This window comes from Notechis scutatus, chromosome 2, assembly GCF_049901735.1.
Source record: "Notechis scutatus isolate UNSWTSFEM ecotype Mainland chromosome 2, rNotScu1.2, whole genome shotgun sequence".
Lineage (NCBI taxonomy): Eukaryota > Metazoa > Chordata > Lepidosauria > Squamata > Elapidae > Notechis > Notechis scutatus.
The window spans coordinates 75,242,286-75,266,103 of record NC_142010.1 but is presented as its reverse complement, the minus strand read 5'-3'; the positions used below and the strand labels follow the sequence as shown (position 1 = coordinate 75,266,103).

Genomic DNA, 23,818 nt, shown 5'->3' with positions numbered 1-23,818 from the left:
AAATATGATTATATAAAAATGAATGGATACAATTTGTAAACCAAATCACTGTTACTAATCACTAATTAGTAAGCAAACTCAAAAAACATTTGAACACTTTTTACACTGTATCACATAATTTGAAGTTTTACCTCCAAGGGCAGAATTGAAATTATCGGCTGAAAAAATATGAATAGGGATCTAGAGAGGACATTAGAATCAGAGGCATGTGATTTGTTGTGTCAGAATGTGTATCCGTTACAAATAAATCACCAAAAGAGAAAGACCCAGTAAAAACAGCCACAACCAATTTTTGATAAAGCACCAAATTTAACTTTTAAGACATAGAAACACAGCAAAAAGCAGTACAGTCACTGAGTAGCTGTGAAGCAGAAGCATTTTTAACTTTTTATTTTTAAAGGGTGGGAGGATGAGAGGGTTACAAGATCTGAAACTTTCCAACACTTCAGTTGTTTTCTGCTTATGTCATTTTGAGTTTGTGCCCAATTACCATTACATTCAAGAACTGTCCCATTCGCCTTTCTGAATTTTCAGTCCAGTCCCATCTTCTCCCCTGCCATTCCCACTGCACTATCATATAAAATCGAAGTTTCTTAAACTTTCATAAAACATTTGCAACACTTGACTTTGTAAAGCCCAGTCTCTCCACACATTTTTTGGTTTATCTTCCTTTCTTGCCTTTCTTTGAAATTAGGGGATTAATAGTCTTGAGTCTATCAGCTAGAGTCAATTTAAATAGTCCAAGGAGTAGAAAGTTGGAACAGATTTGTGTTTAATTACTGTACTGGTATCATCAAATTAAAAGGTCAATAGAAATGCACAATGAGTGTGTGAGCAAAGTGATCTAGTGGTATAGATTAAGCTACTATCAACTTTCTGTCTTCTTTTTTTAGCACCGTTAATGTATATGTTTAGACCTATATTAGCACCTTGTCCCCGATAAAATAAAGAAAAACACTCTTCAAATTGTTAAAACGGAAGAACACAACTTGTGCATAACAGACGAAGAAGCTGCTAAATTTAGATGACAAGATCCTTGTCAATGTCCTCTGTAAAAAAGAAAGAAAGGAAGACATCATGTAAGAAAAATGCTTACTGACACTGTCTTACACAACATTTATGTGATTCAATCACCTCTCCTAGGATTTAGATTTTAGATTTGTTATCTAAAGAACAGTCTTTTCCAAACTGGTACCAACCAGATGCAATGGTTACTGCTCTCAGAATTCCTGCCCACGGTGTTCAGAGTTATAAAGTTGTAATCTCTGGAGGATATTAGCTTGGAGAATAAGCTATAAACTATTGGCTAATAGACTGCTATTTTAGAAAGAGGTTTTTAGAGCCATACTGAGGAATAGGAATGCTTGGCTAGTTAAAATGCAGAAGAATGATTTGTGAAAAAATGTTGAGCCTTTAGAAATTCTAAATGCATATATTATTCCGTTTTACCATTAAAGTTAAACAGTTTTGGTTAAGGAAGCTCTCTGATATGGTTACAGATAATCTCATTTAGCAACCAGAACTGGGAACAGCAGCTTGGTCATTAAGCAAAGGGGTTGGTAAGTATAACTGTGACTTGGCTTATGATCTTACTTCAGCTTTCTTTTGTTTTACAGACTTGTGAAGGTCATAAATATGAGGGCTGGTGCAAAGTTAGTTTTTCATTACTGTCATAACCGAAACAATCAGACGAGTCAGTTGCTAAATAAAGACTACCTTTATAAGCCATTCTGAATTTCTTGAAGAAAAGCTGGGATACAAATGAAAAAAAGGGTCTTTAAGAGCTTCAGCTAATTTCAGTTAGCCAATTCAGCTAATTGGTAATTACTAAAATCAGTGTTCACCAAGAGCATCATCACTTATTCCAGTTCATAAAGCTTCTCGGGTTGATATTCTATATACACCTATCTAGAGTAAGTTTCATAAGGCTGACAAATTTACTGCTGAGCAAGTATGCTCAAAATCTCACTGTAGATCAGCACTTTTTTTTCTCTGCACAGATATTCTTCTAGAGATGTTTAGAATTAAGGCCACTTCTCCTCTCTCCCTTTTTCAGTTGTGGTCACCATAGATTGCATTGCGCTCATGTCAGAAGCACTGAGGCACTTCCTGTTGAAAGCATTAGCAGGTGATATCATCATTATCTGGCGCGGGGGGGGAGTGATGACCAGTTGGGAGCTCCTTTCAGGTCCCTGGCAGGGGTTGGAGCGAAGTACGGGAGCTCAAGCCTGCCCCACAACAGTATGTGGGTCTTGAATGTGGCCTTGCTAACCTCTTGTGATACTTACTTTCCTTAATGCCAAAGCAGTTGGCCCATTCTTCCAGAGCAATGTATTTGTCGTTGTCTAGATCACATGCCTCAAAGAAGCGAGTGGTGCAGTGCTCCATCGGGATCAAGGGAGCTCTGAGTGGGGCCAATTCAGTGTGGGACAGGTATCTGAAAGGAATATCAAAGTGAGCACAATTAACACCATTCCCAGAAAGAGTGCATGATGGGTGAATGAATCCCCAGCATCATTTCATTGCAAAAAATAACTGTGCAAACAACCTGGAGCAAATAACCTGGAAAAGCAATTATGAAAAAGAGAGACAATGATTGCACGATTTTGCTCTACCTCTACCTTATAATCTTTTTTATTCAGGAACATTTTGAGCATGAGATGTGAGCAGATGACAGAGAATACCCAACTGTGCTTGGGAAGTGTTGGAGAACAATCGTCCCAAGAGGGAGATTAGATTATTCTAGAATTATTATGTAAATATAAGAGGACCTCCCCACCCCCTCCCGTGGCTTTGAGCCTTAACAATAAAATAGCCTGTTTGAACTGTACAAGTGTGGGTCTGGTTGTTTGTACCTGACAGGAGGGCTTGGGAAATAGAGGAAAGGAAGAATCACAAATAAGAGGGAGAGGCAGGATCAGGGCTCTATCCCTGAAATTCCTGTCAAAAGTTACCCACCAAAGGGAACAAGGCTAAGGTTTTCAACTCATGCTCCCCAACTTTTCTTTCATAAGATATTTTAAAGTTTTCTATGTGCATTAGTCTTACTGGATGCTTAACTAATCACTTTCCTTTTATATTTCTCACTCAAAATGGGCAGTTTTGCAGCCGTACTGAAAAAAAATCTGCTGCAAACATAGGTGTCAGGAAGGGCATTTGGCCAGTAAATAAATGCTCAGCTCCATCCAGTCCAGAGGTGGTATTCAGCAGGTTCTGACCAGTTCTGGAGAACTAGTAGTGAAAATTTTGAGTAGTTCGGAGAACCGGCAAATCCCACCTCTGACTGGCCCTGCCCCATCTATTCTCTGCCTCCGAAGTCCCAGCGGATTGGCTGGGTCTTCTTTTGTTGCCCTGCACAGGAGAACGGAGTTGGAAAGCAGGTTAGTGGGGTGGGGAAGGAATGGGATTTTGCAGTATCCTTCCCCCAGGAGTGGGGAGGGAATGAAGATCTTACAGTTTCCTTCCCCTGCCACACCACCAAGCCATGCCCACCTAGCCACGCCCACAGAACTGATAGTAAAAAAAAATTGAACCCCACCAACTGATCCAGGCACCCAGATTCTACCTCAAATTAACAGACATGGGGGCCATAAAAAGAAAAAAAATCCTGTTTATATCCCCTATTATCTTGCACCTTTCTCCTTTTATATATTTAACTTAGATAATATATCAATAAGCCTTCCAGAGTAAAATGTGCAGTTTCCTGTTTTATGGGACAAAGAGTTTTCCATTATCTCTTTTTCCGTCAAACACCTTTACAAAGAAGCTTCTTATGATGATAAGTATTTTATGCCTAATCTCAGCTTAAATATTTAAAGGACAAATGCAATCTGCATTGGATCTTTTATAGTCTGGCATCAGAGTGTTAGTTTTATTCTCTCTATATATTGTGCTAAGATCTTTAAACATTTTTTAAAAAAATGAAATACACCTCAGGATTTGAAAAAAAAATCCTATTTAGTGATCCTGGAAATAAAAGTCCTAATCAATTATAATGAACAACTTGTCATTATTTGAGATCAGGGTCTGATTTTTTTTAATAGTGCTACAGCTCACTGATGATTTAATTTTACCTGTTATCTTGTTTGATTTCACCTGTTAACTCTAAACAAAATTGGAGTCCTGATTTCTGTATCCCAGGTGAATGTTTTAGCCCCACCTTGCTAAAGGATGACCACTAGTAACCAAGATCTAATTTTGTTAATGAGATAATGGGACTTCTCTATGCCAAGTTTCTCATAAGCTACGAATAGCAGTATATACCCATCAACAGGATGTTGGTCTAGCTGTCCAAATTGCCAGTGCACAGGGAAGATGTACATGTTGTAGTTTTTCTCAAAGTCACGGACAAGGAGTTCTACTGGGTGATCTCCAGCTTCCAGGCGCTTCTCATTCTCGTGGATCTTCTTCACCTGGTCAGAAAAATACATTGGGGGATATTAACTGCATGCCTTTGTAAAAAAAAAAAAAAAGCATCATAAACTACAGAGCTCTGCTTAAGTGTGTCTCTTGCTCACCTTGAGTTTCTGCTTCTCATTCAGCAGGTTGTTATCCTCATCCCGCTCATACAGGGTAACCAGCACATTCTTCAGCCAGTCGCGCATACGCAGAGGGAATTCAGCCAGCTCAATATCAAGGCAGTCAGGGATGACTGAAATGCAACCAGAGCCCCATCAGTCCAGGCACAATTTATTAAAAAATAACCAAAGAACTATTATATTCAGCAGTGGACACATTGATTCCGACTAATAAATAGCAGAAAGAGACCAGCTGCAATTTCTGTGATAGGACAGAGATGCTGCTGCTTTGTGCCTCCAATTACATCCCCTTCCTCCACAGCTGTGGCATTGTGATGTGCATCATTTCCCTCCTGTTGGAACATTTCTTCCACCCTCTATCACCCTTCCAATTCACTGCTTCCCTTCCCCAACACAGTTGCACAGTTGGACCATTTAATAGCCACGCTCGTTAATAGTTTTATCCATGTCTGTTAATATGCACCATAAGGTCTGCATTGCACAGAAATTATCTTCTCAATTTGCTCCAGACATTATTTTCAGTATTCTGAGCCAGCCTGAACTTTTGAAAGATATTTTAAAGTTGAATTTAGTCACCTACAATGATATTGATTGACCCGGTTTTTGCTTTAAAAAGTTTTTAAGATTCCTCCTGCTCCTTTAACTAAACAATTTTATGAAGCAGGAAGTGGAATCTAACACTCCAAATCAGAAATGTAGATAAGTTAGAGAAGGATCCACTTAAATTTCTTGGAGATTCCTGGACATTATATCTAAAAGTTTTTTGGATGGATTGGTATGATTATATGATTTGTTAAAACTAACCGTTTCCATTTCCTTCACCAAGAATGATTAAAAGTAGTCATGTTTATTAAGCTTCAGAGAGATAAGGGATTGACAATAGAGACCATGTTCCAATGAAACCATCCTCTTCTTAGGTTAATTTTATTTTGGAAAGCCTGCCTGCTGTAGCCACCCAGATCCTATGCTGTAGCCACCCAGATCCTAGTTAATGTTTCTTTTATCCCATCTAGGGAGAAAACCCTCAAATGTGATTTTTATTGGCATGTAGTACCTAGAATTGGCTAGGTTAACCAAGTTGTTTGAGTGCTGCTTTTACAGGATTCCCTCTGCATTGCTGATGACTTTTGAGGCTTTTCTATGTCTCTCTGTGTGTGTTTCTTTTTAAACGAATTCCCCTTCTGACCATTAGCTTATCAGAACTTTCAGAACAAAGGGTTCCCAAAGCATCAAACAATTGCACTTAAATGCATATGAGTAAAATCATGAAATGTATGTGTATGTGCGAGGAATGGGAATGCTAAAAACTTACTTGCAAAGGCAAGTATTTATGGAATATTAGAAACTGGGTGGAGGGAATACACTCAGCAGTTTGAAAGGGAATGAGTAAGCACTGATGGGTTATCATTGTCTGTGTTCTGCTATTTGAACAAAGAGGGAAAGAGAAGTTTTTCTGGCAATATGCGCAATGTCCTTTATAAAAATGAAGGAATGGCCAGGGGTGAGGTGGTGGGTGGAATAAGGCTTAACCTTTAGGAAGCATTGCTGAATAAAGGAGCTGAGGAAACAAACTGTCATCATCAAAGAATAGTCTGTGGAGATTCTCAGTCATCCAGGTCACTGTTGTCCCAAAGGCAACTGAACTTTCTGGGTTTTTTATTTTTGAAGACATTTCACTTCTCATCCAAAAAGCTTCTTCAGCTCTAAATGAATGGTGGGAAATGGAAGGATTTATACTCCTTGCAGACAGCTGGTCATTTGCATTCTTTTAGTGAGTCATTAAGGCCACCTGGAGATTTATCTGTGTCATCAGGGTCACCTGAGTGGTGCAAATGGGTGTGGTGCCTTCTTGGAACTGTTGAAAGGACTATGTTGTAGACTGGAGATAGATGATGTCCATTCCATTCCCCACTATCCAGTCAGAGCTGAAGAAGCTTCTTAGATGAGAAGCAGAACATCTTCAAAGAAAAACCAGAAAGTCCAGCTGCCTCTTGAAAAAGCACCTTTGGGACAATCAAAGAATAGATTAAAGTTAGACTTCAACACTGGATGATTTATCATTTACCAACTGGCACAGAAAACTTGCAGGGTACCTATTATCAAAATCACCCTGCATTCCATGTTAATATGGCCTCCACATAGTTCCAAATTCCTCAGACTGCATGAATGTCGAAGTCCCTAGATTATGAAAACATGGTCATTTCTAACAAGGGCATTCCTAAGGAGTTATTTTCTAATTGGACTGTTCCATTCTTAAGGACGATGACTCACGTTTGCAAGGTCCAATGTAATCCAGGTGAAGCTTGTGTCCTTTCTTGGTGCCTTCCAAGGTACATTTGGTGGCAAAGAAGTGGCAGGAGGTGTCATAGGTCTTGTTGTCAGTACCACATACCTTTGTGAAAAAGATTGTTTGTGTTAGAAAAAGTGTCCAAATGGACCATGGTCTTTCTCCTACTCTATGACAACAAATCAACAAGTCTGCTCAGATTACACTTCCATCTGTCAAATTCCATGACTCAAAATGCAACTGGGACTCTTTCAAGGACTAAGCTCACATTCTCAAATTCAAAGACAACGGAAAGTTCACTGATGTCACTGCATTTCCAAATGATGAATGCTGTTTCCAAACAGCTGCATGCTGTATAAATATTAAATGAGTATGAGGTTCAAGATAGACATTTGTGGTAGGCCACAAAGCAAATCCTAAATAGTAGAGTTGAAGCCTCCCAATGTTGCTTTCTGTTATTTATCCAACACAGAGAGAACCATTGGAAAGCTCATCTGCCTTTCTCATCTGCCTTCTGCAATCTATAAAGACGGAGTGATGATTAAAATTGCAGGTGTTCAGAAATGAACAGAATTATGTACTGCCAGCCAATCTGGACTTCATTCATAATCTTACCCTGCATGAGTCCAGATAAATTCTCCTTTCCTGATCCCTTTTCCTCCAAAGTTAAAGGACAATCCTCCCCATGTTTTTTTTTTTATAAACTGGTAGTAACCTATACAATAGTTACATCGGCTTTCATTGCAGAACCTGACATGCAATTCATTACAATCTTGAATATGTAGTTATAATTCAGCTGCACGATAACTGAGTATCTTTCTTTTGTCTTATACTGGTATATATTTATTCACCTTGTGTTGTAACTAAAGTCTTTGCTTACCTTCTCAAACACTGCAGTGCTGGTTGGGCAGGTGGAAGGATCTTGGCATACACACATTGGAGTGTTGCTTTCATCTACTTCACAGACTTTGCCATGTTTGCAGTGATGGTTTTGGCAGGGGTCTAAGGCAGATCCGAGAAGCCATTTTAGAATCCAAAAAGGGCTGATACTGCTTCACAAAAACTGAAGGACTTGTCATGACAAAACCATAAGCATCACACTCAAGCTTAAAGTAGCTCATCAGATGCAGGAGAGCCTCCTAAGAAAGTTTATGCACTTCAATTTTAAGGTCCAGTTAAGTTGTTTGCATTTATCACTGACTGGAGCAACATGGAAACTACCAGGACCAACCAATCAAAACCAGTATTTGGTTGTGATGAATGGTGCAAATTCTTCTATGGAATTTTAATGTTTCCATATATTTTCAAAACAAATATCCAATGTAGGATTCACAAACTAGAATCCTCCAGAAGATCCCAATAATTTGAAGGGGTTGTACTTAAAAAAAAAAAACCCTGATCAAGCATACACAGGCAAAACAAGAACAAATTCTCTCCTAGCTTTGGTCTTCCCTTTGCTTGCAGAAACTCACAAAGCATAGTTGTCGTTCTACAAAGTTTGTGGAATTTCTGGCTTAATGCATTTGTGAACTTCTGGATGAATGTATTTCAAGTGTTTCTCATTTAATCAATTAATAACATTCAACAAAAGATGAATTAAACTATTTAAATGAAGTGTAGATTGGTTTCAGATAAATAATATCCATCCTCAGACAATTTATTCCCTTCAAAATTCTTTAAAATATAAATGGGCATCCTGCCTGCACTGCTGTGATGACTCACTGTGAGTCCCCCTCCCACTCTTTCCCATAGCTAATATCATCTGCTCCCTGGCAGGAAATGAACTGGTGGGAAAAGAAGAGACCTGGTAGTTTATCACCTAATAAGTATAAGTATCCTAAGAGAGACTGGATTGCTCTTGTCCTGTTGCTAGTGGGAGGAGATGATCAGCAATCTATAGTGAATTACCATGAGGAAGAGAATAACTTCATTATTTCCCCTTGGAGAAAGGAGAGGGAAATGGAAGCCCCCTGCATGGTTTACTCTAATTCTCCTTGCAATTAAATCATTTTGTGGAGTTGTTTTGCTCTGAGGTGGTGTAAAGAGACATATTGATTGTCCAGTTTGGGACCTAAAATGCCATACCCAGTGTAAGGGGAGGGGAATTTTTCCTAAGCATCACCTGATTCTCCTTACATTCCAGATCTGATACAATAACCTGCTTGATTCTTTTCAGCCCCATATGAAAATTTATGAACTTCTTATGCACTTCAGGCTCAAATTACTTTGATCATGTTATGAGAGGATCTAGCTCTCTGGAGGAGAAGGCTCTAATGCAGGGAAAGGTGGGAGGCAAGAGAGCAAGGTAGATGGACCTCAATTACAATAGTGAAGAATGCACTGTTGGAAGACCTGAAAAACCAGCTTAGGGACCTGGTTATTGTCCTGGAGAAAATCTGAACTGTGCAGTCCAAGACCAAGAATCATGTAATGAAATGGAAGAAAATATATGCACTTCAGTTCTCTAACTGTTCGTCCATGGAGATTCTCAGTCATCCAGGTCATGGTTGTCCCAAAGTCGCTTTTTTCAAGAGGCAACTGGACTTCCGGGTTTTTTCTTTGAAGATGTTTCACTTCTCATCCAGGAAGCTTCTTCAGCTCTGATTGGATGGTGGAGAATGGTAGGATTTATATTTCTTGCAGACAGCTGGTGGGTTAGAGATTCAGTCGGAGCTGAAGAAGTTTCTTGGATGAGAAATGAAATGTCTTCAAAGAAAAATCAGGGAGTCCAGTTGCCTCTTGAAAAAAGCACCTTTGGGATTCTCTGTTCCAAGGAGGAATGTGTGTATGGGATTTCAACATAAATGCTTCTAACTGATTGACTGATGATAGACTGTGTGTCATTATCATTCCTGATTCCCAGTGAACACCCAGTGAACACTCCATGAGCCTTCCCATAAATGAGGAGAAAACTGGTGTCAAACCCTGTGTCTGTGTATGTGAGAGACAAATGCTTTCTTTGTTAAACGATTCCCATTTGATTCTTATTCCCGATCAGACTAATATATAGGAATATAACACCACTGTACAATATGCACTGGGGCTCTTGATACAAAGGAACACCCCAAAGTGTATTCTTTTCCACTCTAAATATGGCTTCTTTTTTTTGTAAATGGAAAATCTTATTTATTTTTTCTTCTTGTGCTGGTTTGAAGTTTTGCCCTCTAGGTATGGGCTTACTGCACATGTCATGATGACAGATGCCAATTTCAGTTCTCTTGATATCTTGTGTGTATAAAGTGTATGTACCTGTTACAGATGCATAGATTTTGCATATACACAAAATACTTTATATCAGTACATCTTAGGGATCTAGCTATGCAACCACCTACTTTCAGCCACAAACTCCTCAACATCCACAGTGGTCTCTTCAAACTCGCCAACCTCCACCTGGACTGGGTTGATTCCAACTGGTTCCTAAATGAACAGATGGAATGAGATCAATTACAGTTAGAGTCTGATGGATGACTTGTTTCTGCAGCGTGGATACTGTACCCATATTACACTATTACTTGTAAGCCATTTTTATTTATTCAATATGGCTGCCACCTGCCTCTGAATGACTCTGGACAAGCTCATAACAGTAGCATAATATAGAAACAGTAGAATATCAAACAAAAAACAAAAAATACCCCAAATTAATCTTTTGCAATTTGGAGCCTTCCTAAAACTTTAGGCTACAGAATTCACTAAGAATTTAAGTGCAACAACACACTTTGAAGGTACCAGGGTGAAGAATGCTGCCTTCTAGTATATTTAAAGTACCCACATGCAACACACCCCTCACATTTACAAAAAGCACCCCAAGTTTAAGAAGCAAGGTATTATTTTAGGTCATAGCTATTGATATTTTCCAAAAAAACAATTCCGAATGCCTCCTTTTATAGGTGACATAATTATTTTTATTGCTGCTTTATTGGTTTTGTTGAGAGCCACCTAAGATTATGGCATATAAGCTATGTGACCATCTAAGTTTTATCCATTAATTTTTTAAAAGCGGTTGCTGTAGGCAAACAATAATTTGTTTAGTCTGTTCCTGACATGTATTTCTTTACTTCTGATATTTTATATTGTAATGTTCTAAGCATTTATATTCATTCAAATTAAACAGTATCAACCATGTATAAGAGAGATGTGTTTATAAAGTGGAGGGTAAAAACTATTTTTTAAGGAAAAAGAAAAAAGTGAGTGGAGGGGAGATAACCACAAAACAGCTGAGTCAAGGCTGAGCAGTTATGGTGGCTCTGGCTCTGGCTCTGTGATTGGATAGACAACTGAGGGCAGGAAAGAAAAAGCAATGAGTATACTGAAAAAGGAATTGGAGTCTTAAGTGGAAGTCTGAATGGGAGTACATCACCCTACAAGAATTTATTGTGTTTGTATGTGTGATATGCAGGTACAAATGAATGAAATAAAGTAAACGAGCTGCAGTTAGGAAAACTGTAGCAGCAGGAGATGAACATATATGCCGTTATCCTCTGTCCTGAGAATTTAAAGCTATTTAATTCTCCATCCCACTCCTAGGGTTGTTCGCATGTAAGAACAGCATCAAAGAAGCAAAAGAAGGGGCTAGCACTTTGTTACTCTTTACCTGTGTTGCAGGGTCCTCTATAACTTCCATCTCTTCTGGAAGAGCATCCTGCTGTAAGAGAGAGAGAAAAAGGCAAATAAGGACTTCTCCTTGGAGTTCTCAAGTTGGTGCTAGAACTCTACTCCTACTGCTGGGATATCCATTCTGCCTCCGTGTTGCCCTCAACCCTCATCAAATGGACACTATAAACATTTTTATCTGGTTTCCCTTGTCACAGTGAGATCCAAAGAGCTTCTCAAGAACTTCTTGGAGCATCTGACCTCTTATTTTGAAAGATGGAATTTCCTTATCTAATTCCTTTCTGAGAGGCAAAGCCCAAATTGAAGGCACTCAACACTCCTTGGCTATACTGCACTCCTATAAACAATACAAAATATCCTTCACATTCTCTTGGTGATAAATGCACATAATTATTTCTCAGGGGATTTCTTATCTTTGTTGTTTTTATACTGGTTATAATATTGGAGTTTATAGGTTATTTTACTGTTTCATGAAATGATAAGTCTGCGAGTATAACTTGAGAAACGTTAAAATATGACTTTGAAGTAGTTTGCTTATGGTATGGTTATGTTTGCTCTGCCTACACTGTGATATAATATCGGGTATGTCCTGAGATACATAAAAATAAATTGAATGAAGATGAAATAGGTAAAAGAAGAGAGGGTGTCAAGAATGAAGAGGGGATGAATTAATGTGGATCAAATGACTGACTAGAATGGATGAAAGACTCAAATGAAAATCAAATAGTGAATGACATCAGAGGAAAGTTGTGATTGGATGATGTTGAAAGTTAATGAAATCATCAAAAAAGAGAAAGGTAAGACATTTAAAGAAAATGTAACAATTAATTGGCACATGGACTTGGTGGAAGCAAGAATGGTTTCCAAGAACAGATAAATAAGTGGCATAGTCAGGGGTGGGATAGTGAATGGTAGTAGTCTAAATTAGATTTAGCTATAATTCTTTTTCTTGCATCATGCCTTCAATGACTTTCACTTATTAATTTCCCTTTTTTTACTTTGGAAATGAACAACATGATGGCTATGCACTTATATATATTGGGTAGCTCTCAATCTGATATATTTACTAAAAAAAGGATATATCAATATAATTGTTATGACTACCTTGCTAAAAGCTTTTATAGTTTGTCATACATTGTCAAAATTCCTTGATTGGTCCTGGCTGGACTAGACTGCAGAGTGGATGAGATACAACTGGATAAAATTTAATCAGCAGAAGTTGGAAGCTTTCATAATTGGGTAGGAAGGTTGACAGTGATCTTCAGTGCTGAACTATTTCTGAGTGTTGTGGGCTGAAGTGCATACTTTTAACTTTACAGTACAATGTGGAGAGTTTGTAAACTGCAGCATCTGTAATATTCAGAAAATGGGTTTTTAGAGCTAATGATACTCACTGGAGCTGCCAGCGCCTTGCCTGCCAGGCAGAGGAAGAAGAAAATCCAGGCCCGCATCTTTCTTTGAAACCTGAGTTTACGGAGAAAAAAGAACCATAGTTTATTTTGGAGGGAATGTATTGTTTCCCTTATATTTCACAGGTATCAGTATTTTGAATCTGAATCTTTCATTTTTAATATCTGTACCCACTTCTTCCATAGAACTCAAGGCAATATACAGTATGCAGCAACAGACATCACAATGTCATATCCATTATATCACTGCACAAATGATGGAAATTAGATAACATTATCATGCACACAATGTCAGGTCATCTTCCCTCCCATTGTTGCTCATGATTTCCCATTATAGTCATCATCTAAGGTGGTTTACAAGACAAACTGAACCACTATCTAGCCAACCGAGCATATTGTCCCAATCTGTGATCTGGAATGATGATCCATAAAGTGTTTCATTGGGGCTTTAAGTGGTCAGAAAAATAAAAATATTTCTTTATAATAACAAAAATCTCAGGAAATTGTCAACTTTCATACTATTTTAATGTCAGGCATTGATATCTTGGGATATTCAGCAACGGCATGAGTCAGGAGTCTTTTTTTTTTTTTACCATTATGTCATATTTTATTTAGTTCTGGGGCTCCACCAATGGCTTTGAGGCTTTATTCACATTATAATTCCTGTACAACAAATTGTCAATCTCTGATTTGGTCCAGATAAAAAATATCCCACATTATAAAAAAGGATTGAAAAATGCTCCACTATTATCCAACTATAGACTTTCCAGAACTTTCTGTTCCTAACCGAATCTCAACCCTCTGAGGAAAGATAGCAGATAATTACTAATTCCAATAGAAATCTGAAGCACCAGCACTATCAGGAAAAAAATGCACTGGAATAAAACTGCATTTGCATACTCAGTAACACTTCTTGTTCACTGACCTATGAAGACTACCTTGGACCTCTTAGTCAGGCAATGGATAATAAGCAGGAAGGACATGGCTGCATTGACTCTCTTCCTCTACCCCAGGTATATCCAGCCTGAGCAACTTTAAGAGCTGTGGACCTCAAGTCCCAGAATTCCCCAGCCAGACATACTGGCTAGAGAATTCTGGGAGTTGGAAGTCCAGAAATATGCTTCTTCCAGAAGTCAACATTCCCAATAAAAAGTTCAATTTCAGATCAAACAAATGTAGAAATATGAAAAACTGAATTTATGTGGCTTCCTTTTCTTGGGATTATGTAAAATCCGTGCATAGCTGTTGGTGGAAACCTGTATTATTATTCTTTTGCGATAGTATTCAAGCTTGCCCACTCTTGTTCATCCAGGTTTTTGCCAAACAGAAGCACTCAAAGAAAACCTTGAAAGATTGAATTCTTTGCTTAGCAAATAAAGACTTCTCCTTGGAGTTCTCAAGTTGGTGCTAGAACTCTGCTCCTACTGCTGGGATATCTATTCTGCCTCTGTGTTGTCCTCAACCCTCACCAGGCACTATAAGCATTTTTATCTGGTTTTCCTTTGTTACAGTGAGATCCAAAGAGCTTCTCAAGAACTTCTTGGAGCATCTGTCCTCTTATTTTGAAAGATGGAATTTCCTTATCTAATTCCTTTCTGAGACACGAAGCCCGAATTGAAGGCACTCAACTCTCACAACCTGTCTCAATGTTGATTTGTTTCAGAATTTTATGCCTATATTTACAGCACAGCAATAGCCAAAAGGTGTGGAATAGAAATAGGTGCAAATGGAAATCATGTAATGTGGTTGTCTCTATAACCGGCAGTGTGGCTAAAACGTCATAGATCCAGATTTTTTTTTATACGCAGGGGCAGCGAGTAGCTAAAGCAATTCCTCTTTTTACTCCTACCTATTTTACTCCCGTTCAGTACATGGCGTCCCTTCCTCTCTCTCTCCTTTATTTGCTTTAGAGACCACTGAAAGCATCTTCCATCACTGCCAAAACCTGAAGCTGAGGTCACTAGCTCTTTCCTTCCAAGGGCATTTTCGGGTGGAAAAGTACAGCTGAATCTGGCTGTTTCCCTCATCCCAGATTTATAAGGGCTTTTTTTATGCTTCAGGAAGTTTGGCATATTTGCCTTGCTCTCTGGCTCTATTTACAACCAAGGCAGGAGAACTCCATGAATGAGGTGCCAAGAGGGGTGGATGTTCAGAAAACAGCATCCTTCAAGACACAGTTGTCAATGTTGGGTTAAGATTTCTGCTGGGTCCTCCAAGTGCCAGAGAATACCAGGTTTCAAGGCCTGGCTTTGCAATCGGAGTTTGGAGACCATCAGACAACACACCAGTCAATGCTCAGTCCTTCCACTGTTGTGATTGGAAGTAGAAAGACTGTTTGAGCAAATAGGCCCTGCATAAACATCTGTCACCGGAGACAGGAAACACGTTTATTTGAAGAACAAAATATAAAGAAAAGCCTCATCAACTAACTTATTTTTGAGAAAAACTGCATAGATATTTTGGCTGAGAGGTCTAGCTGGTGCTTTACCATAAACCCATAGAATACAATAGTGTGCTTCTCCTGCTATGAGGTCTTGTTTCATAGTCCTCACACAGGTTCCTATGAATGCTGCCCTTCAGTGCTAAATTGCCTTTGTATTAATAGGGTTGCAAATGGGGAGAGAGGTTTTGAAGCAACTTCTGGGTTGCTCTTGGTAGAGTGGGGACATAATCCAGCTACCTGATATGATTTTCCACAGTTCAATTTTCCACAGTTTTTCCAGAGAAGCATTATATCATGACCACTCTGGGAAATTAAAATAGGTGGACAATTGATGTTGCTCAACGTACTAGACTGGGAACAATAAAGAGTGTGTTGCAAATTTAACCGTAGATTTTGCCCATTTTAAGTGGAGTGCAAGTTTATTTCATAGTAATGATGTCACCTTAACAAAAAGAGTCTTCAAATTTGATAGCTTTAAGACTTGTGGACTTTAACTCCCAGAATTCCTCCTCCAGTCATGTTAGCTCGGGAATTCTGGGAGTTGAACTTGCCAAGTTTGAAGACCCTTGCCTTAAGTTTACTTTCTGTGGCTGCTCAAGGCAACGTGGATAGATTTCATGCAAGAAAACATGTTTTTCGTTAGCTGCATATCTCGTCCATCTCTTTCTGTAATAACTGTGCTCCACTTAACTGAGGCCCTCTCTTCTCTCTTCTCATTAAGGTCAGCATTATTTGCTTCTTCGGTACTAAGTAGCTTGTCTCCTCTCTTTTTCTCTTAGGGAAGAGTAATTTTCATTTTCCAGCTTTCAATGACCAAAATTCACTTCTCTGCCACCTCACTTGCTCGTGTGTTATTTTTCTCAGTTTCTTCTCCCAGACAATACCATTTGCCTCCCCCATCAGCATACAATCTCTCTCCCCTTCTCTTTCGGAACTAATTCCCAGTTTTAAAGTTGGTGTGGCAACTTCAAAACCAACTTTCAGTATATAGAAAAAAATGTGTGAACAATTGGATTTCACATTGTGCACCACCACAGATGGTCAGAATAGCTTTAATTTAAGCATGTGCATTTTCTGTAATTGTGTGTTCGTCTAGATTTTGTAGCTCTGTGTGGATCTGGTTTTGCCTGATTGAAAAAAAGTGGCTTCAGAGGATTGCTTAAGGAGTAAGTGTGGTACCATCTCTAAAATCTTAAACTACCCTCCATTTTCCCTAGCTTTCATTTCAGTCTTTCAGAGTTTGCATGATAGAACTGTTTACCTAGCAATTGCCAGTAGCATCTCCTAGGCATCATTATTATTTACCTGAGGACAGATAGATGACAATTATGGATGAATTATCATGCATCATAGAAGCTAGAGCATGTTGAGAATAATATTTATATAACATATTTGAACATAGTAATGAATTATTACAACAGGACTTTAATTATCCCATGTTACAAATTAGCCTGGTATTAATGTTTTTATCTTTTAAGTAAGGGAATAAGATAAAAGAATACTTTATTTTTTTAAATAAACTTTATTGAATTTTCATTACATTAAAAACATAAAAACATATCACTCAATAACAGCTATTTGTGGTGCTTATCATATAAGAATCATTTGTGTAATATTTACAGATATTAATTTGTGCATAATTATATTCTTATTCTATCTATATACTATATTTAATAATTACCTATCCCACTTTAGTGATATCTTTGTCATGCATGTTTTCAACATGTTAGGCTGTGTTAATGACACAAATGTCCCCATTAAATAGATAGATACTATTTGCTAATTGGAAAACTGGAAATCAGAACTTCTCCATAAACTTTGATTAAAAAAATAATTTACAATGACTGAACTTAGCCATTATGCTAAAACTGTGGTTTAGTTGATTTTGTTCTTAGCTAACCGTGGACATCTAGAGAGCTATGATGATGGATTCTGTTCTGACCACCATGTGAAATATGTGCTGTATTTGAAATGTTATCTATCAGCGTTCATTAGTTGTGATTATTTATTGTTAAAATTATAAATCCAATTTAGAAGGCTGATTATCTCACAAATGCAAGTGACAAATGGGAACAAACAGGCAACCAATATAAGCTAACACAGCACCATCACACTCAGAGGACAGTTATCCCATCTAACCTGAGCCTGGGTGTGTGTGTGTGTGTGTGTAGTGGGGGGAACCAGGTCTTCAAGGCCTGCTGAAAAGAAAACAAGGTTGGGATCACTCAAACCATTTTGAGGGATGCTATTTCAGAGTGTCGATGTGACAACAGGTAAAGGAAACCTCTTGGGTCCCATCAGCTTGCATTGCTTTTAAGGCAGGGCTTGGAGCATGCTTAATTTGTCAGATCTTATAAATCATGGGTAAGAGATAATTCCTCAGATAACTAGACCCTGTTCAAAGAAGTGCTTTATAGGTAACAACCAGCACCTTGAATAGCAACTGGAACAGGTTCTGACCAGTTCTGGAGAACCGGTAGTGGAAATTTTGAGTGGTTCAGAATACCACCTCTGACTGGCTCCACCCCCATCTATTCGCTGCCTCCCGAGTCCCAGCTGATTGGTTGGGTCTTCTTTTGTTGCCCTGCACAGGAGAACGGAGCTGGAAAGCAGGTTAGTGGGGTGGGGAGGGAATGGAGATTTTGCAGTATCCTTCCCCTGCCACGCCCACCAAGCCACACCATGCCCACCAAGCCACGCCCACAGAACCAGTAGTAAAAAAAATTGAATCCCATCACTGATCTGGAAGTATCTGATAATGAGTGCAGCTTGTACAGCATTGTTATATGGGCAAACTGAAGCATGCCACCATATTCTAGATCAGATGCAACTTCTGAGTGATCTTCAAGGATAGCTTCATTTACAATGCATTGCACTAGTCCCACAATGGTAACTAAGGCATTGTGTTATACTTAGGGATCAGATGTGGTCTCTGGATTTACATGCTATACTTCATTTAACTATAGAAGAGATCACAGGCACATTGTACATAATCCATAAACATAAAACAAGAACTGCCAAGGATTTTGCATGATTTCCAGGGTAAGTAATGGATGGAATGAATTTCAAATGCCATCAACTGTATAATTAGACCAGGTATGAATATGATTTTAGGTTTAAACTACATAAAATTGAAATGAACCAATTTAGATTTTAGCAGATTTGTTTCTTATAAAACTGCTTTTTAGTACCCATCATGAACAACCTATTCCACATTCTTTCATCTCCCAACCATGCTGAAGGAATCACAAAATCTCTAGCTCAAATTTCTGCTGTATATTATTTTATTAACCTCTTGAGTTTCACAGAGGCAGGAGAAATGCCTGAAATCACCAGCTTTAAATAGCTTGTTATGATCCCTGCCTAGAAATGTCAGCAGAACCATATGGCAAAAAGTCTTAGTCAAGCTTTATGTAATTAACACTCATAAAATCATGGAAGAAAAGTAATTCAGCCTTCGAATTTACAGTAATACTTGCTGTAATAGACCATTGTTAACGGAAGAGGGCAAAATTTTAAGGCTGTAATAAGGGGCACGATTGTTTTTGAAGCCAACATGATTCTTCAAAGGATTTTTATTTAAAAATACTGACAAGATGGATCTGTTCTTCAGTGAGATGTGGCATATTTTACTCACTAATTATTTTGTACAGTATTAAAAAATCTAAAAGGAACCCAAGTTGAAGCTATATTGATATGGACATTTTTTGAAAATTCACAATGACACTCTAAGGATTTTTAACTTTAGCCGTGTCTGTTCATAACAAGAATTATAGCTGGAGGGTTGGACTGCAATTTTCCACGCACACCTAAAAATTGTTGAATTAACTCAAGGCCCTTGTGAATAAATCTGTTCTTAGTTATATAAAAAGGAAAAGCTTTCATCTGCCAGTCATACCAAAATTGAAAAACTGATATGTAATCTAATTTCATGTGAAACTACTAACAAACATATCCAAATATCAAAGTTTAACTGAAAGAAAAAAAATGTATCCGTTTCCCATCCTTTACTTGATTTCCTGTTTTCAATTAAATAAAGTAAATCCCTTGGCACAATCCTCTTCTAAAATTCCATGTTGGTGCTGTTATCCCATGCACACTATTCTTATGTACCAAAGTACATAAGAAGTACATACCTTCTCTTCCTGATATATTTAGATGAAGATTTATTTAAAAACTTCAAATGGATTACGCTATGTGGAACTATAATGGCTCGCATTTTGTAAAAATAATTCATATCCTTCTTTCTGTCCAGGAGTTTATAGCAATGTATATTGTTCCTCCCTGAAATCCCAGTTTATTATTTATATCTTGAGGTAATTTAGAATAGAATAGAATAGAATAGAATAGAATAGAATAGAATAGAATAGAATAGAATAGAATAGAATAGAATAACCGAGTTGGAAGGGACCTTGGAGGTCTTCTAGTCCAACCCCCTGCCTAGGCAGAAAACCCTACACCACTTCAGACAAATGGTTATCCAACATCTTTTTAAAAACTTCCAGTGTTGGAGTATTTATAACTTCTGGAGCCAAGTTGATCCACTGATTAATTGTTCCAATTGTCAGGAAATTTCTCCTTAGTTCTAAGTTGCTTCTCTCCTTGATTAGTTTCCGCCCATTGCTTCTTGTCCTGCCTTCAGGTACTTTGGAGAATAATTTAAACTGAATCATCCCTCATGAGTGGGTGGAGTCTGAACCTCAGCCTTGTCAATCTTGGTCTAGCATTCCCCTTTTAATAGCAAGCTGGTTCATGGATGTGAGAAAACCTTTAGTATAATAACTCCAAGAAAGCTCATTGATCATTCTATGTTATATTCCAGTGGCCCTTACCTGAGACTAAGAATCAATTCCCATGTTTGAAGGTTCCCAGGGCAAGCTGTTAGGAATGCTAGGCCAGGCAAAAATTTAAAAGTGAATAGCACGGATGATCTGGCACCTTAACAACTGCCCATAATTCAGACCTCAGATTGACTTGTTTTTGAGAAAAATATGTTTGATGGATATGAAGAATGTTGTATTAAACTCCATTCCCATATAACCATGAGTACTTCGGTCCAAGATCTGGAAAGATATAAATTGTCCACTGGTGCCAGAAATTTCTTATTGCAGAAATGCCTTCAGTGAACTTGAAGATAATTCTGCAATATATTGGCTACGACACATAGAAGACAGAGGTGCAAAGACTGAGCCCCCAGGCTGCCTCCTGTCCCCTAAAGTCTTGAATGTGGTTCCCAGGGCCCTCAAGCAACTTCTTATCCAATTGTTAATTTTTAATTGACAGAAGGGAGAAATTATTAAACAGCTGACTGGAGCAAACTTTTGATTTGACTCCAGGGCACAATTCAAAGTACAACTTAAGTCTTGGTCTCAGTAAAAGTTGCACACCACTGTCATACTCAATTAACAGACATTTTTTTCCACTGGCTCCTACTTCCTCCCTGCAATTGCTGTGCCTAAATACAGCTTGGTCACTTCTGGCCAAAACTATCAGAGTGTACCTGTTGCCATTAGTGAATGTGATGGCCATGTGATGGCCACTGAGCAAAAGAAAAGAAAAAAAGGAGTTTCTTGATCAATGCAAGGAATTCGGACTTTGCCATGTGATGGCCAACTCATACTCAGTCTTCCCTTCTGTTTGACATCAGGGAAGAAGCTACAACCCAAGTTTCTTGCATTCCTTTTGGGCCCTTCTATTCTTTGCTGTGCAAAAGGGACAGGAGGAATTTATTCTCCTAGTGCCTCTCCCACTAAGAAGGAAGAGATCGATCCAGCAGCCATCTGTGCATCATCACTGAACCTCTAGGGAGATGTCCTATTTCCTGGAGAGAAGGATGATCTGGCAGCACAGGGGTATCTAAAATTTCTCTTCTACAAACTGAATGGTAAGACTCACACAGATTTACCACTAGAGAGTGAAAAGTACTCTTAAGACATCCAGTACTGGAAAATAGGGCTTAGTTTGCCTGCAGTGTTCCCCCCAAAAATTTCATTATATTATGTTATGCATTCCATGATGCTACAAAAGCAGAACCAGCTGTTCAATAGACTTACTGTCAAGTCCCAACATTGAAGTGTCCTTGGTGCTCTCTGAACTTGGTTGTTTTGTTACAGACTGATGATGTTACCTAGTTTGGGCAATGAAAGGTCTGCAAGAAAACAACTAAACTCAGAGAACACCAAAGACCCCTTATTTCAACCGTGAGCTACAAATATTCTCCTTTATCAGTCTCAACATTGTCAAACATTAGGAAAGTGATAATTTGGACTGGATAATAGCCTGCATTATCATTATCTACAAAACCCCATACTTTTATCTCACAGTTGGAAAAGTTATTAGCCTATTTCTTACTGTTGCAGAGAATGACTACTTATACAGTGTTACTAAATTACTACCTGCACAACGAAGTCTAAATTAAAAGCAATGGTGCTTCTGCCCTTTGTTTCTTTATTTACAAAAAGGATAATCATTCCAGCTATTATAGTTTGTGTTTGTATAATCCTTCCTCTTTCAAGATGCCTTTTCAAAAACCATCTAAGTTTGAAATACTAAGTATGGGACTCAGATTCAGACCTGGGTCTTGGATGACCCTTGACACAAACTAAACTTTGAGTTGAATAATAGACAATGTAGAATAATTTCTTTTAATTAACTTGAAGTGTCCTGCATTTTGTCTTTTGGATGCAGTATAGCAAACCAGCAGTATTTTGGGTCAAAACATTGATACAAAACACCCCAACTGCATCCGTTCCTTTCACATCTATGGTCATAAAGGACAGGGCATCTCTTGAACCAGAAGTCCCTGAAAGGGTTTCCATGGGAGCCGACATTCCATTGTGAAAGAGTCATACCAGAGAAGGGTTTTTTCCCCCTCCCCGTAGGTGGGGCTTGGCAAAAATGTGAAAAGTTGATATCTCTTTCCCCCCCCCCCCTCCCCTTTCCCCCCCGCCTCTGCCTATGTGGCACACAATGGCTTTGTCTAAACGGGTTTCATGGTATTCTGCATGCATTTCCTTTCATCTCTCTGCACCGGCATTTGCACAACTCTTTTGTCCAATTTACCGTGCTTCCAGAATAGTTTCATTTAAAGTTGTTGCATTTGTTGTTTTCAAAGTTTTGCCTCTGAAAGGGAATAGCATGCCCTAAACAACAGAACCTTTTTCTTTATGTTGCAAGAGAATACCATTTACATTTCAAAATAACTCAATTTGACTTCACTGAATTGCAAAAAAAAACTTTTGGGAGGGTAACTGGGAGAAGGAATAAAGGACTCTTTTGGAAAGGGGAAACAATTTAATTCTCTCTACTTTAGTCCTGTAAAGTCAGGGAACGAATGCTGAGGCAATGAATTTTAAAGGCAATGAATTGCATGCTTCATTTTGTATACGCTTATACAGATCGAAATAAATTCTGCTTTGCAATAAAACAGTAAGAAATAAAGTTGAAGATGGAAGTAGAGAAGAGCACTGATACTTGTTGCCAAATATGGGTGTTATATTAAACTAATTCAATTAATAAAAACAATTAGCAGCAAAACAGAAGTTAGGCACAGCATGCAGAATTCCCAACAGTACAGAATGTAACGAAAATACTGAACATTCTTACATATCAATGCTATTCATGTTAGACTATTCTTCAAATGCAGATATTAGTTTTGGGCCCAGTCAGGACTCTTTTGCTTAATATAACAGATAAAGGAAGAAAAATGAAGACTAAATAAAAGCTGAGAATGGAAAAGTAGGTTTTGATGCCATACCTCAAGGACAGGGCAGCTGAGAAAACTTCAGTCTCTCTCAAGGGTCTGAAGGAATCTAAGTATCTTGGAGGATGGCAACAGGAAACTGTTTCGCGGGTGCTTGGGCTGGGCTTGCTTTCTCCTCCTCCTCCTCCTCTTCTATTTTCCAAATTTGTTTCTTTCTCTCCAGCTACAAGTGGGCTGGCTTTCACCTTCTCTTCCCTCCCCACCCCCTCCTCCTCTCAAAATATATTCTGAGGTTGCAGCCAACATTTAAATTATAGGCCAGAGCAATCAAACAGTGTCAGAGTTTGTGAAGTCGAATAGAGAGTAAGAAAGAGGCTGTTGCTGTCTTTATGGCAACTATTGCCTCATGGAGGACTCCAATGACATCATTTTTTCTTCATCTTAGGGTTTCTCAAAATGTTGGCCCCTTTGAGAGAAGAGAGTGCAAGTGCTAGGGAGAATGATTTGTATATTGAGAGATAGATAGATAGATAGATAGATAGATAGATAGATAGATAGATAGATAGATAGATAGATTTTGATGCCATATCTCAAGGACAGATGGATATATATTCTTGTTGAAAGAGTAGCATTTACTATGCCATCTATCTATTATCTATCTATCTATCTATCTATCTATCTATCTATCTATCTATCTATCTATCTATCTATCTATCTATCATCTATCTATCTATCTATCTATTATTTCTATCTATCTATCTATCTATCTATCTATCTATCTATCTATCTATCTATCTATCATCCATTTGTTTGTCTGATGAGTTTGCC

The 23,818-nt window shown here is 38.3% G+C and overlaps 1 protein-coding gene across 2 annotated transcripts; it reads right to left on the bottom strand.

Moving 5' to 3' along the window:
* Positions 1-375: 375 nt before the first annotated feature.
* On the bottom strand, positions 376-23,108 carry SPARC (secreted protein acidic and cysteine rich). Of its 2 annotated transcripts, none has more exons than XM_026685972.2 (10): positions 23,045-23,108; positions 12,831-12,900; positions 11,417-11,467; positions 10,158-10,242; positions 7,706-7,827; positions 6,810-6,930; positions 4,518-4,651; positions 4,264-4,412; positions 2,289-2,437; positions 376-1,049 (listed from the first exon to the last, which is right to left on the bottom strand). In XM_026685972.2, the coding sequence occupies exons 2-10, from the start codon at positions 12,885-12,887 to the stop codon at positions 1,021-1,023; spliced, it is 897 nt and encodes a 298-aa protein (XP_026541757.1). In that variant the 5' UTR covers positions 12,888-12,900; positions 23,045-23,108; the 3' UTR covers positions 376-1,020. The 2 variants fall into 2 exon arrangements, with proteins under 2 accessions (XP_026541757.1, XP_026541767.1); XM_026685982.2 differs by having other exon boundaries at positions 11,417-11,464.
* Between the last annotated feature and the right edge of the window lie 710 nt (positions 23,109-23,818).